Source organism: Pyrus communis, chromosome 8 (genome assembly GCF_041283825.1).
Source record: "Pyrus communis isolate YQ-2024b chromosome 8, ASM4128382v1, whole genome shotgun sequence".
Classification (NCBI taxonomy): domain Eukaryota; kingdom Viridiplantae; phylum Streptophyta; class Magnoliopsida; order Rosales; family Rosaceae; genus Pyrus; species Pyrus communis.
The window spans coordinates 19393668-19409139 of record NC_142572.1 but is presented as its reverse complement, the minus strand read 5'-3'; the positions used below and the strand labels follow the sequence as shown (position 1 = coordinate 19409139).

Sequence of the window (15472 nt, the reverse complement as noted above, 5' to 3'; positions counted from 1 at the left end):
CATCTAACAGCTTAAAAATAATAGAGCATAAAATATCCCGAAATATATTAGAAAATATTTGAAATCCAGATGTAAGATGCAGATGGTTGTAGAACATGCCAAAGGAGGACTTGTGGGAAGACTTTGTACCTTGAAAGGTCTCCGGCTCGTGGTTAGACCAAGCCCAATCCCTTCACATTTGACAAATAAATATTAAAGTAATTAATAATACAAGTCAATTGTGTGGTGATTTTGATACGTTGATTCAATGCACCACTCAAAATCTTGGAGCTGAGATGAGATGGGTATGTGTTGAAGTCATTGAGCTAACGTCGTTAAGTACTATTTTTACGTTGACAATTGAGAGATTCTTATGTTTGGACGCTCGTATAACGGTATAAGGCACCTTATATAAAAAAGCAATAGACGAGGAAGTGAGAATGCGTGAGAAGCAATTTTGCTCATAATCACTTAAAACAAAAGTGTTTTTATTAAGATTATTGACCCATCCTCACAGTGATTATCACGTGATCCGAACATCTAAACTGAAAAATTTCTCCTCACTTCGCTCATGATTTTTGAAAATGCTTATGTAAGAAGTAGTCTTACTCAAACGTTGCCATAAAAACGTTTTCAATTGTTTGAAAGCCCAAAAGCGCAAGAGTTGGTTGACATTTTATGTCGCATGTTCCACAACCATATAACCAAATAACACCACAACACATGATGCACAAGCAAAGAGCTGAGAAACTTGGCATTTTATGTTCCACTTGTTTCATCTGTTTGTTTAATTTCAGTTATACTAAAATGTGAAAAGCATAACCCTGTCCTTACGTTGATGTTGCTTCTGTGATTTGGAGTGCACATGGTCTCTGTACAAACCGTAATTTAAGGAGTGAAGCAAGAACTTGAGATGAAAGGGCTTGACCAAATAATACTGGTGTAATTGGTACTGCCTTACCAATCAAGTCCCATTAAAAGGACAAATTCTCAGGTCCGAACGACAAGTTCACGTGACCGCCCGCCCAAGGACACTAAGTTGAGCTAGTCATGAGTGAATGCGGTTGAAATAAGAGGTTGGGGATGATTCGGGTGCTTAAATTGATCATCTAGATCCAAGAAATTGACATATGACATATTTGCACTTTTTACCATATCTTAAGAGAGAAAAATGAACCCGTCAAATCCGCCGATAATGTCGACGAGATATGGTTAGACCATTTCGTCTCGGTGCATCAAATTTATGTTCAAAGTCGATGGCAGAAGGCATCAAAATTAGGATTAGGACTAGCCGGCAGCCCACTTAGGAATTGTGTGGGTAACTTCCTTCCAGAGGCCATTGTCAAGGGGTTTATAACAAAGGTCTACGAAAGCCTTGCTGCCATATTATCATGCTGTCAATGTCAAGTTCGGTAGCTAAGCAATAACTTTGAAAGATTAATTCTTATTGGTGTTTTTATACAAGTTAAGCAAAACTTTTGATACCAATTTGTTTCTTAAAAAAGTTAATATATGGCAAGATATGATGGAACTAATCACAAATTGACAAATTGAAACCCGGTTTAAAAAGAAAGCTATTAGACCCATCCCAGTATCTTATTTCCTTATCCACATTATAATCTCACCACTATAAAAAGTTAAAAAATTGAAATGTCATTTTCTCTCTCACTATTATTTCTAAAATAACCTCTAATATACCATTTCTCCACCGACTATTATTCCTAAAAATTTGAATGTTAATTCCTCAACAATGAAGACTCCTCTGTTGATAATCTGCCAGTAAGTGAATGATCCTCCAAATACTTTGTTGATGTGTGATTATGCACTCTAATAACTATCATTGATATCCAATCATCATCAGTTGCTAGCTTCTTACCTTTTATTGGAAAGAGCATCTACACTTTTTTTTTCTATCCTCATCCTTTATGGCTTTTTTTGCAAATTCAGCATACATGTTTTAAACGTCTTCTTATATTTAAAAAAATATATATAATTACATTGAGATGCAAAACTACACAATTGAATGACATATAAATTATCAAGTACATATTCAAAGCACAGGAAACAAGTATACAATGATTGTTTATCCAAGTATCTAACAAGTCTTTACAAAATAGAATTTATCTATTTTTTGTCTAATGGAGAGTCACAACCTAGGTGGGCTTGGTCAGCGCCTAGACAAGTTTATGCGCCCTTTCTTACTTCGTAAACTCCTAGAGATTAATCGTGACAGTGGTTAGCTGCCTAGTGCCTAGCGGAGCTTAAACTACACTAGGCGGTTACTGGGCTAAGTTAGGCTGGGACTTTGAGAGAACACTTTCTATAACTAACAGAGTAGTTCAAACTTCAAAGGTACATAATTTCCACACAATTCACAAATGCAATCAAATTCATACCTGAGACACCAGAGACAACCTCGGTGGCATTAATATTCTGAAACCGAATGCCGGCTTCATTGGCAATGGCATGAGCCAACGTCGTCTTCCCTCACCCTGGCGAACCCGACAGCAGAATCCCCTAAACGGGCTTGCCTCCGAACCACCGATGCAGTTTCCTATGTTGCGGCATCCTTTTTTAAAAAAAAATTGTGTTGATAATGTATCAACATTATGCCAGTAGTCTATTAATACTGTGTTGACAATGTATTAATATTGAATTGATAATATGTTAATCCCATAAATATTTTCGTTGTAGATGATTAACAGAGATTGCATTTATTTTTTTTTAATGCGAAAAGAAAGTAACCAGAGAATTCATACTAATCCAGCTCGTGAGGCTATTGGGAGCTTAAGCATATGTTAAATTTGGGTGAGGTTTACTATTCTAGTCTACAGGTTAAATGAAATCTTGAGTATCGACTGTCATGTGAGTCTAGACTAATGTGTAGTTGTGGTTAAAAGTAATTCATTACCCGTTAAGATAACAGGATTTAGATTTGTTTATGTATACGTGCTTGTTATAAGTAGATGTAGATGTGAAAGTGCCCAAGGAGTCGTTCCAAAATACATTGTTAGAGACCTTGGCAATAAGTGGACCAGCTGATGATTTCGTCACAACCAACAATTGTAAAAGAACCAGTGAGCCCAATTTTCCTAGATTTTATTACAAGTTTACCCTTTCTAATCAGCGATGTCGTTTGTGGAAGGGTTGCATATATGCAGTGCTTTCTTGCCGCCCCTCTCTGTGCGTGCTCTTACCGTGAGCGATGGCGCGCCTAAAGCACAAAAGGGCCCCGCCGCCTGCAGCCGCCGACAAGTAGGAAAATTGGCGTCGTTTAAACATGGAGAGGTCGGCTTACTTCTCCAGGAGGGAGGCGGCGAACTGTGAATTTGAATACGTACAGGTGAGTTCATCGGCAGCTGGTGATGCGGAGAAGTATCTCATGCGTCGCCAAGAAGCTCTGCAGTCCGCTCTGGCTGGCCTTTTGGTGAAGAAATAAGTGAAGAAAGTTGAAGACTTGATAACTCATCATGAAATTCCTGGTGTGTGATTTTACAGTGTTATTAGTTTCATCTTGTTGTTCCAGCTCTTCAGTTTTATACTAATAGCATGGAAGTTGTGGAAACAAAGTACTTTGCTTTGCAATTTTCAGTTCATAAAATCCAAGGGAAATTTAAACTGTTAGGATGTGGATTGGTGTTGCCCTTTTGGACACTAATTTCTGGTTGCAGATGGTTCAATACCTCGTTATGTTCGAGTAAATACTCTGAAAATAGATGTTGACACCGACTTACTTGAATTAGAGAAGCAATTTAAGGTATTTTCTCGGGCTTTATCATTAAAGTTTTTGTTAGAATTATGTTCAAATGCGTGTAGTGTGTCACACGTTAGAAATTGAGAATTTTAACGAAAAGCTTCCGATAATGTTCAACTTAACGAAAAAATACATTTTTACATTAAAAAGTCAATTATAGTACTATTCACTTTACCCTTTATTTTGTCTTTATCGTTAAAACTCAAAGTTTTCAAGTTTTTTTCAGTAGTTTTCCTTTAGAAATTTGGAGGTAATGTTGGGGTGGAGCGGGTGAAACATCAGACTAGGCTATCTCTACCGAAGTAAACATGTGGAACCGCAACTAGGATGTTTCCTGTCAGTTATTGGTAACCTAATAACAAGTGATTGCGTTGTAGAGACCAAAATTCGAACATTGAATTGTATGTTTTGTGATGTATCCGCCTTCTGTAGTTCCTTCATCTTGTTACTAAGACGCATTTTTCTTTTTCTTTTTTTCCTTTTGGATTTCTTCAATAGGTTCAAAAGGATGACTTGGTACCTGATTTGTTGGTTCTTCCGCCGGGTAGTGATCTTCGTGATCATCCTCTAATAATGGATGGAAGTATTTTTATGCAAGTAAGAATTATCATGATATTTGCTATTAGTACTTTCCTTGATGTAGAAAAATTGTCTAAACCGTGAAGGATCCATTTATCTTTCATCTGTGATTTAGGGTTTTATCATTTGTTTAACAGGGAAAGGCAAGCTCTATGGTGGCCGAAGCCCTCGCTCCAAAACCAGGATGGGAGGTCGGTAAAGTTTGTACATCGTTAGTAATTTTGCACTTCGGTTGCGGTTATTATTCTGCATAATGTATTGAAGTTTCGATTTTGAGATTGTACAACAGTTTACGCCACATTTAAAATCTGATTTCCTTTGAAGGTTCTTGATGCGAGCTTGGCTCCTGGAAACAAAACTGTACACCCTGCAGCTCTAATGAGAGGAAAAAGGGAAATGTCATAACATGTGAGCTGAATGAAGAAAGGGTCCGACGTTCAAAAGAGACGATCGGACTTTCTGGTACTTCTAGTATCCTTCTTCCTTAGTCTTTTTGTTTACTTTCTGTTTATTCTCTTTTTCCTTGTTGAAAATAGTGGAACTACCGCAATCTAACGAGGAATGCCGGTCTCTGATCATATCTTTGCTGTCGTAACATATTGATAAGCCATTTGACTTCACCTGGACTTAGATATTAAGGTTGTGCATGGAGTTTTCTTAGACTTAAACCCTGAAGATCCTCAATATTCCAAGGTTAGATGACTTGACTTCCGGACCGTTGTTACCTTTCTCCTCTTGGTTGCAGACTTGCGTTTTACAATGCTTCAAATATGTTCCTTTCATGCTTACAACAAAAATCTGTTTGTGTTTGACTCATATACTTATGAGTTGGCAATAATTTTGATAGTGTAACTTTCTGAATGCTACAAGGAAATGGCAGCAGCCATTTGTGACTTTGTGTTTGGCTTTCAGTTTTGGCATGGAAATCTTGTTTCAAGAGAAGACATGGTGACTGCCACAAGCAAAGTTGGAAGCAAGCAAGTCTTGACTTTGTGCTTGCATGCAATTGTGCATGCTTTATTTTCTATGCATTAAATGGAAAATGGAGAAAAAGTTGTACTCTATAGGCTAGGCATAGAAAAGGTTGTTGAATATGCCATGTGAACTTCAGATTTTCTTGGTCTTGGTTGTTGGCATAATTGTTGGTGCATGACTATAAGTGAAGGAAATAGTTATGCATTGTGTGAGCATCCGGAGGAGAACACAAAGGAGAGAAAATAGAGAGTGAGAGTGAGAAGCTCTTGGGGTAGAGTGAGAGTGAGGCTCTTGGGAAAATTCTGTGAGTATACAAGGGATTGAGGTTTGGGTTATGTTGATTTAACTCAAGTGTATCTTGTACTAGTTATTCTCATAGTGAAGAGTAATATCTCTCTGGGGACGTACGCAGGATTTTGCCAAACCTCGTAATTCTCTCGGTGTCTTTATTTCTTGTATTTTAAACTGTTCAACTGTGGGTTTGTATTTTGGTGAGGTTGTAACCTGAATCTCGTTTCTGCACTGACGAACGGGCCAAAGCACAACAAAATCAACGTTGCAGGTCCGTGCCATTCTTTTAGAGCATTCCTGCTCTGGATCTGGGACTGCTTCTGCAAGATTAGATCATTTGCTCCCATCTTCTGCTCCAGGTACCTTTTGGGTAGCTTCTTGTAATTGCTGATAATGCAAGGAAGTTTATTTAGAACGCTACTTGTATTGGGGTGATGAGAGCATATTTTATCATTTATTGTACTCCGAAAACTACAATTTCTTAGATACAATTTTGGATTTAAATGAAAGAAATGACATGTTTTGGTGTTTTTAAGGTTTGATTAATGATATGGAAAATTATGCTATTTTTCTGTGATTTTCATGTTAGTCTGGTGGTGTCTAATCATGTCTGGTAAAATGGTGTTTAGATGACTATTTGTATTTGTATTCACCATTTGTTAGTCTACTTTGACTTATCCCAGTTGGGTCCCGTGTAGACTTATTTCCTATTATTCAATTTTTAAGCAGGTTCCTTATTGCACACTAAAAGGATGACTATCACGTGACCGCTTCAACAAAACAAATGCCCTTATCCTCATATTTGCACCGACAGAAGAAAGGGTTGTTTTTCTCTCCCAATTTCCAGGAGCAAGCCGGCGCACTACAGCTTATCAAAATTGAAGAGGGATGAAAATCCATATTTCTATTTCACTCTCCAGTTTGTTGGTTTACGGTGGAAGCATGAATTGGGCATTTTTGATCTTTAATTCTCATCAATTGCAATGGAGATTTGGGTACTTTCAAATTTGGTTGATATATCACTTTGGAGATGAAATTTCCAGCTGGAATCTAGCAGGGTAGAAAAGGACAATATGGAGGCCTCGCTGCAGCAAGTAGACCAACTTGAGTGTGATTTAGGCGTTCTATTCTTTCAAGCTTTTATCAAGGTGTCTAAACGCACGAAGTGTCTGTCAAGGAGTTAAACGGTTTCTTCCGTTTCCTTTCTTCTAATGTTTTCAATAAATGAGCTTTTAAGCCGTCGTCGGTTACAAAAAAGGGAAATGAAAACAGAAGAGCAAAAAGAAGAAAAGGAGAACTGATCAATTTTCCAGAAGCAGCAAGGGGAAGAAGGCAAGCAGAGCACAAGGATTTTTCAGCCTTTTTTTTTTCTGAACTCAATTTTCTTCTCATTTTTATTATGAATTCAATAATATTTTCGATGATGTTTCGGAACTAATTTTCCTTAGCTAGGGCTACGATGTAGCCATGACTATGAATGCTTATATTCTGAATTGAATTATTTTCAAGTTTTCAATTTTCGTTGAGTATCGTTTGCTGTGTTTATATGCTTGGTTTTAGTCTTGGTGATTAGCTACCATCTTGACTTTTACTTTGTAAATTTGATGCAAGTTGTGCAAATGTCATGTTTTCAACTTGAGTGATAGCTTTTTGCAACTAGATACCATGAATTACCTAGTAGTAGATGCCATACTCTAGGATTTGTGTAGTCTTTATATAAATTTCCCCTGATCGTAATGAGTTTCATTATGTTAAACTATTCCAGATGCCATGGATGGTTGCATATTGGGATATACATAATAGTCTAGATGCCATAGATATTACATGTGTTAGGGAGATTTGACTATTAATGAGGTTGAGTACTTGTTAATAATTCACTGTAGAAAATAAGTTGGATTGGTTATGGTGAGTCGGATGCTCTAGCGTTTTACTCGACTAAATTACAACGTGTGTTCTTGGCTGCCACTTTTTGCATTGTGATCAAACTTTCTTGTTTTCATTTGTTTTGTTTTACTTCTAGTATCAACTCGTAAAACCATCATAGTTATCAATCTTTGTTAAATTTCACTACGTTACAATTGTGCATGTTATATTTTCTATGTATTAAATGGCAAATGGAGAAAAAGTTGTACTCTATAAGCTAGGTATAGAAAAGGGTGTTGAATATGCCATGTGAACTTAAGATTTTCTTGGTCTTGGTTGTTGGCATAATTGTTGGTGCATGACTATAAGTGAAGGAAATAGTTATGCATTGTGTGAGCATCCGGAGAACACAAGGGAGAGAAAATAGAGAGTGAGAGTGAGAAAATCTTGAGGTAGAGTGAGGTTTTTAGGAAAATTCTGTGAGTATACAAAGGATTGGGGTTTGAGTTATGTCGATTTAATTCAAGTGTATCTTGTACTAGTTATTCTCATAGTGAAGGGCAATATCTCTCCAAAGACGTACGTAGGATTTTGCCGAACCTCGTAATTCTCTCAGTGTCTTTATTTCTTGTATTTTAAACTGTTCAACTGTGGGTTTGTATTTCGATGTCTTTATTTCTTGTATTTTAAACTATTCAACTGTAGGTTTGTATTTTGATGAGGTTGTAACCTGAATCTCATTTCCGCACTGACCAACGGCCCAAGCACAAGAAAATCAACGTTGCAGGTCCGTGCCATGCTTTTAGAGCATTCCTGCTCTGGATCTGGGACTGCTTCTGCAAGATTAGATCATTTGCTCCCATCTTCTGCTCCAGGTACCTTTTGGGTAGCTTCTTGTAATTGCTGATAATGCAAGGAAGTTCATTTAGAGCGCTACTTGTACTGGGGAAGTCAGTCAACTGCGTTCCAAGAACATTAAAGTCTTTTGTTTGTGCAGAATTGCGGATTTGATTGGAAATGTTTGTTTTGTTGCAATACGGTGCCAATTTTGCCAGCATGGAGAGACTTAACAAGCTCGCCGCTAAAATCGTAGCCAGACCTTGATCCTTTCTATCCCGTAGGTGCTCAGTTACAGATATCTATTGCTTGCTTGGTTCAGCTTGGCTAATAATCTGATTTGTGTCAATGATATAAATTGATGCGTACCGCTTTTGCCGGTTCCGGAAGTGGAGAGTTTTGTTCACAGCACATGCTCTGTCAACCAAGTCGAAAACGAAGATGTCATTAAATCTGTGCTACCACTTGCTGCATCCAATGGTTTCCAACTAGAAACTCCGTTCCCGAAATGGCACCGCCGTGGTCTCCCCATTGTCAAGGGCGGTAGGTGGCATCCTCAAATCTTGACAAAACGTGACCAAAATGTTGAGACATTGGTATCCCAATCACTACTGTTTTCTTCCCTTGCAACTGAAGGGAGCACTGCTGTGTTTTCTTCCCTTGCAACCGAAAGGAGGACAAAGAAGGCTTCTTCATTGCTCTTGTTTTCTAGGTGGCGACCAATCAGAGGTGCCTAACGGAACCGGCATAGGCGCAGTACCTCCTCTCATTCTGTTTAAAATGCTAGACACACGGAACATCGCGTAATTCCAAACACACTTATATTACAAACTCTGTTTGATTACGTTCATAAAATGCTCAGTTATTTGAGTTATTTGTTACGTTGATTCGCATTTTCAAGCCAATTTTATGAAAACTTCAACAAAAATGAAAAGTAAAAAATTGAAATAGGAAGTAACACATATTATGCTTCATTGATCTGAAAAACCAACAAGCTTATAATACCACAACACAAACATAACAAACACATCCAGAAAACACCAACCAAGCCCGAAAATCTACACACAAACCCTTACGTTATTAACCCCTGGACGATAATTCTCAGAACCCAAATCACAGAAAGAGCACTCGAAAGTTTCAACCAATCTTGACCTCGATTGTCTTCGGCTTCTTCGGCTCCGGCGGCGGCAGCTTCTGCACCGTGACAGTCAAAACCCCATCCTGGCAGGCAGCAGAAATCGCATCCACGTTCGCATTCTCCGGCAACACAAACTTCCTCATGAACTTGCCCACCCTCCGCTCCATCCTCACGTACTTAGCCCCTTCCTTCTCCTCCTCCCGCTTCCTCTCGCCGCTGATCAGAAGCACATTACCGTCCTCCACCTGGACCTTGATGTCCCCGGACTTCAGTCCCGGCATGTCCACCACGAACACGTAGGAGTTCGGGTACTCCTTGACGTCTGCCGGCGTGGAGGCCATGGCCTTGGCGTCGCGGACGTAGGTCCGGGTGGGGGCGTTGAAGGACTTCTCCGCGTCGTCGGCCGCGTCCATGATGTGCTGAAGTGTGGAGAAGAGTGGGGCATCCAAACCCTGGATTCTGATATCCATTCTTCCCTTCTTGGTGGGTGGAATTTTCGCTTTTCAGTTTCGATTTGAAGGCTTTTGTAAATTTTCGAGTGGGAATCTGGTCGCTGTTACGGAGGGGAGTGGTGGTTATGGGTATTTATAGGAGGAGGAGTTGAGGGAGGACGTGGGTTAGCGGGGAGGGAAAAGGAATGTTCTGGAGAAACGTGGAAGGAAGAGAGGAGGTTCCAGCAGGTTCCCTTTCTTCTCTGAGCGTCTAGAACATTCTGGAAGCGTTTACTAGGGGCAGGGCCTCTTCAGCCATTTATGAGATATTTTGTTGAGAAAGAGCTAAAATGCTAAAATAGATAACAGTACTAAATTAAAAGATAATTCAAAAGAAAATTGTTATTAACATTTCAAAAATTTCATTTTACACTTTAAATTTTCTATATTATAAAAGAAAAATACACTTATGAGAAGTATAGAATAAGATTTTGAAGTGCCAATAACATTTACCTCCCAAAAAAGCAAAAGAGAAAAATGTGAAGAAGATAATTGTGCACCTAATTTTGTTATGTGAAGAAACAAACGGAAATTAATTCGATAAATCGACAACTAGAGGTATTCTTCCTTTTTGGTTCAATAATTTATGGTACTTTTCAAATTCAAATTACATAGACAATGAGTTAAATGACGAGTTTGGTAAACATTCCATATATAATATAACAATAATCAATCTAATAGGATGAACACTCCATAAATAACATAACAATGGTCAATCTAATGGTATTCTTGGTGACAAATTAAGAATATATTAAATATGAGCCAGCAAAAGATAAGTAAGTTTCTAGTAGCACCATTCCTTAAATTATTATAATAATTTCGAATCTTATCTTTTTTTAAATAATAATAACGTTTAAAAAAAAAAAAAGTAAACTCTAAAATAAGGTTATCGATTGGCACACAAATAAGTTATTAAAAAGGCTGGTTTTATATCCAAATTGGAAGATTACAATATACTTCATCTACATATATATATCGCCACTGCTACTCAGTCGTAGTATCCTCACGTACACTGATCATGCACTGCACTCAGAGCAAGCCGACCTCTGCCTGCTTGTCAAGCCCTTCAACTTTGCCCTTCATACCCACCGGCACCACGTTCCCCACCGCCCTGTCCACCTTGCCTGCCAGGTTCCCCACTTTGCCCACCGCCTTGCCAACCACGTTCCTCTTAGCCACCTTCTTCCCACCCTTGATCACCTTTGCCTTCCTAGCCACCGCCTTCCTTACCACGTTCCTCTTGGCCACCTTCTTCGGATTATTTCAAAGATATAAATTGATGCATACCGCTTTTGCCAGTTCCGGAAGTGGAGAGAGCTGTTTACAGCACATGCTCTGTCGACCAGTGACGGATCCAAGAAATAATATTAGGGGAAGTTAGTAAGGATTGGTTTGGTATTGTTATGCTTTGAAAAAAAAACTACTTCTACTGCGTTATGAGAATAAGCGGCTGTGAAATAAAGTAGCAGAATGTTTAGTGAACTTTTTTGTAAAAGTGCTTTTGAAAAAGAAAAAAAACAGTATTATAGTGTTTGATAAACTTTTATGTAAAACAAATGTGAAAAAAACTGATTTTTCAAAGCTGGGTTTTGCAGCTTTGTATTTTTGACTTTTTTTCACTCAAAATTGTGAAAAAATAGCTAAAGCTAAATATTTACCAAATATAAAAAAGCTTCCAGCTTTTTTGGTTAGCCATTTTTTCAAAATCAACTAAGTACCAAACTAGGACTAAGAATAGCGTGCAGCAACGCACAAATTTTTTTTACCAGAACTAGCTACATATCATCATTTCATCTAATCTTGGTGGGTTTGAAGTCATTTGAAAAAGTACACTGCATACTTGTTAATACCTCATTTGCGAGGGTAACTAACATGTTCCAAGGCTGCTCCCATATGAATGCTTAAAAAAAAAAAACACACTTATCTTGAACATACTAACAATATTTGATATTATTGCATCTTATTAATATATTTGTTCAAGAATGATGATATTTTGTTATTCATTAAGATCACCATTTCATTCACTTTTCTTTTAGATATTTTATCAAACAGTGGAAGATCATGGATGAAGCCAACTTGCACACGGGCACACTGAAGTTTAAAGTATCAGCACTTTAGACACGTTCACCGAAATTTGAGGGGTCAGCTGACCCCCCTGCCCCTCAATGCATCCGCCACTGCTCTCAACCAAGTCGGAAACGAAGATGTCATTAAATCTATGCCACCACTTGCTGCATCCAATGGTTTCCAACTAGAAACTCCCTTCCCGGAATGGCACTACCGTGGTGTCCCCAGTGTCGAGGGCGGTAAGTGGCATCCTTAAATCTTGACAAATGTGACAAAAATGTTGAGATATTGGTATCTCAACATTGCTCTGTTTCTAGGTCCGGCGACAATCAGAGGCGCCTAACGGAACCGGCATAGGCTCAAACAGAACCTCGAAGAGGCTGAGAAATTATGCAATACCTCACTCTGTTTGATTACGTTCCTAAAATGCTCAGTTATTTGAGTTATTTGTTACGTTGATTTGCGTTTTTGAAGCCGATTTTATGAAAACATCAACAAAAATGGAAAGTAAAAACAGAGACCGAAATAGGAAGTAACACATAATATGCTTCATTGATCTGAAAAACCAACAAGCTTATAATACCACAACACAAACATTACAAATCCAGAAAACACCAACGAAGTCCCAAAATCTACACACAAACCCTTACGTTATTAATCCCTGCACGATAACTCTCAGAACCCAAATCACAGAAACAAGACTCGAAAGTTTCAACCAATCTTGACCTCGATTGTCTTCGGCTTCTTCGGCTCCGGCGGTGGCAGCTTCTGCACTGTGACATTCAAAACCCCATCCTGGCAAACAGCAGAAATCGCATCCACGTTCGCGTTCTCCGGCAACACAAACTTCCTCATGAACTTGCCGACCCTCCGCTCCATCATCACGTACTTAGCCCCTTCCTTCTCCTCCTCCCGCTTCCTCTCGCCGCTGATCAGAAGCACATTATCGTCCTCCACCTGGACCTTGATGTCCCCGGACTTCAGTCCTGGCATGTCCACCACGAACACGTAGGAGTTCGGGTACTCCTTGACGTCTGCCGGCGTAGAGGCCATGGCCTTGGCGTCGCGGACGTAGGTCCGGGTGGGGGCGTTGAAGGACTTCTCGGCGTCGTCGGCCGCGTCCATGATGTGCTGAAGTGTGGAGAAGAGCTGGGCTTCCAAACCGGGGTTTCTGATGTCCATTCTTCGCTTCTTGGTGGGTGGAATTTTCGCTTTTCGGTTTCGATTTGAAGGCTTTTGTGAATTTTCGAATGGGAATCTGGTAGCTATGGAGGGGAGTGGTGGTTATGGGTATTTATAGGAGGAGGAGTTGAGGGAGGACGGGGTTAGGGGGGAGGGACAAAGGAATGTTCTGGAGAAACGTGGAAGGAAGGGAGGAGGTTCCAGTAGGTTCCAGTAGGTTCCATTAATTTCTTCTGTAAGCGTCTAGAACATTATGGAAGCGTTTACTAGAGGTGGCCTCTTTAGCCATTTACGAGATATTTTGTTGAGAAAGAGCATAATCCCCAAAAAAAAAAAAATAGTGAAGTATATGAAGACGGTAAAAAAAACAGAATGAACTTTAACGAAAAAATTTCGGTATTATTCATTTTAACGAAAAATAATATTTTTACACTAAAAAATCAATCTTGATACTATTCATTTTACTGTTTATTTTATCTTTATCATTAAAACTCAAAGTTTTCAAATTCTTTTCATTAGTTTTCCAAAAAAACAAACGAAAATTAAACTCAACACCTAGAGGTATTTTTCCTTCTTCTGGGTCAATAGGTAATGGTATTTCAAATTCAAATTACATAGAAATGAAGAGTTAGATGAACGCTTCATAAACAATGTCAAATGGTCACTCTATGGATGAACGCTTCATGAACAATGTCAAAATAGTCATTCTAATGGTACTCTCTATGACAAATCATCGAAAATATACTAAAACCGAGTCTAATCATCGAAAATATAATAAAAACGAGCCAACAAAAGACAAGTAAACTCTAAAATTTAGGTGGTCCAATATTCTAGTATTCAATTTGAAAATCCCTTTAAATCATTGTAATAATTTCGAACATATCCATTCTTTTAATAAGATGTAAAAAAGATAAAGTAAACTCTAAAATAAATTGTCCATTAACAAGATATTTATTTTAAGAAAATAATATTATTTACGTTAAAAGAAAAATATGTGCAAACTATAGTTCAAATTCGATTTACCAAAAATCAAAACCTAAAAGATGACCTATCGGAACCCGCATAGGCTCAAACAGAACCCCGAAGAGGCTGAGAAATTAAGCAGTACCTCATCTCAATCTGTTTAAAATGCTGACACACGGAACAACGTATATGGCGTAATTCCAAACACACTCATATGACTAACTCTGTTTGATTATCGTAAAATGCTCGGTTATTTGAGTTATTTGTTCCGTTGATACGCGTTTTTGAAGCCGATTTTAAGAAAACGTCAACAAAAATTGGAAAGTAAAAACAGATATTGAAATAGGAAGTAACACATAATATGCTTCATTGATCTGAAAAACCAACAACCTTATAATACCACAACACAAACATAACAAACACATCCAGAAAACACCAACCAAGCCCTAAAATCCACACACAAACCCTTATGTTATAATCCCTGCACGATTATTCTCAGAACCCAAATCACAGAAACAGCACTCAAAAGTTTCAACCAATCTTGACCTCGATTGTCTTCGGCTTCTTCGGCTCCGGCGGCGGCAGCTTCTGCACCGTGACAGTCAAAACCCCATCCTGGCAAACAGCAGAAATCGCATCCACGTTCGCATTCTCCGGCAACACAAACTTCCTCATGAACTTGCCCACCCTCCGCTCCATCCTCACGTACTTAGCCCCTTCCTTCTCCTCCTCCCGCTTCCTCTCGCCGCTGATCAGAAGCACATTGTCGTCCTCTACCTGGACCTTGATGTCCCCGGACTTCAGTCCCGGCATGTCCACCACGAACACGTAGGAGTTCGGGTACTCCTTGACGTCTGCCGGCGTGGAGGCCATGGCCTTGGCGTCGCGGACGTAGGTCCGGGTGGGGGCGTTGAAGGACTTCTCGGCGTCGTCGGCGGCATCCATGATGTGCTGAAGCGTGGAGAAGAGCGGGGCTTCCAAACCGGGGATTCTGATGTCCATTCTCCGCTTCTTGGTGGGTGGAATTTTCGCTCTTTGGTTTCGATTTGAAGGCTTTTGTGAATTTTCGAGTGGAAATCTGGTCACTGCTACGGAGGATAGTGGTGGTTCTGGGTATTTATAGGAGGAGTTGATGACGTGGGTTAGCAGGAAGGGAATAAGGCGGGCTCTGGAGACACGTGGAGGGAAGGAAGGAGGTTCCAGTAGGTTCCATTTTGTTCTTCGGTGAGCGTCTAGAACATTTTGGAAGGTTTTACCAGAGGCGGGGCCACTTTAGTCATTTACCAAATTTCTTGTTGGGTAAGACGAGGACGGAAAAGCTAAAATAAAAAACAGTACTAAATTAAAAGATAT

General features: G+C 39.2%; 3 protein-coding genes and 1 pseudogene across 4 annotated transcripts; 1 reads left to right on the top strand and 3 right to left on the bottom strand.

Moving 5' to 3' along the window:
* Window positions 1-3013: 3013 nt before the first annotated feature.
* Window positions 3014-7094, top strand: LOC137717554 (25S rRNA (cytosine-C(5))-methyltransferase NSUN5-like; annotated as a pseudogene). Its single transcript, XR_015965472.1, has 8 exons — window positions 3014-3461; window positions 3651-3736; window positions 4232-4330; window positions 4450-4503; window positions 4637-4783; window positions 4944-5005; window positions 5850-5937; window positions 6308-7094. The product of XR_015965472.1 is annotated as a 25S rRNA (cytosine-C(5))-methyltransferase NSUN5-like (transcript).
* Window positions 7095-9226: 2132 nt separating this feature from the next.
* Window positions 9227-10107, bottom strand: LOC137717556 (17.1 kDa class II heat shock protein). Its single transcript, XM_068456954.2, has one exon. The coding sequence runs from the start codon at window positions 9884-9886 to the stop codon at window positions 9416-9418; it is 471 nt and encodes a 156-aa protein (XP_068313055.2). The 5' UTR covers window positions 9887-10107; the 3' UTR covers window positions 9227-9415.
* Window positions 10108-12500: 2393 nt separating this feature from the next.
* Window positions 12501-13343, bottom strand: LOC137717555 (17.1 kDa class II heat shock protein-like). The gene has a single exon (XM_068456953.2). It carries the CDS (start codon window positions 13154-13156, stop codon window positions 12686-12688), a length of 471 nt encoding a protein of 156 aa, XP_068313054.2. The 5' UTR covers window positions 13157-13343; the 3' UTR covers window positions 12501-12685.
* Window positions 13344-14456: 1113 nt separating this feature from the next.
* Window positions 14457-15227, bottom strand: LOC137718772 (17.3 kDa class II heat shock protein-like). The gene has a single exon (XM_068458308.2). The coding sequence runs from the start codon at window positions 15119-15121 to the stop codon at window positions 14651-14653; it is 471 nt and encodes a 156-aa protein (XP_068314409.2). The 5' UTR covers window positions 15122-15227; the 3' UTR covers window positions 14457-14650.
* Window positions 15228-15472: the final 245 nt, after the last annotated feature.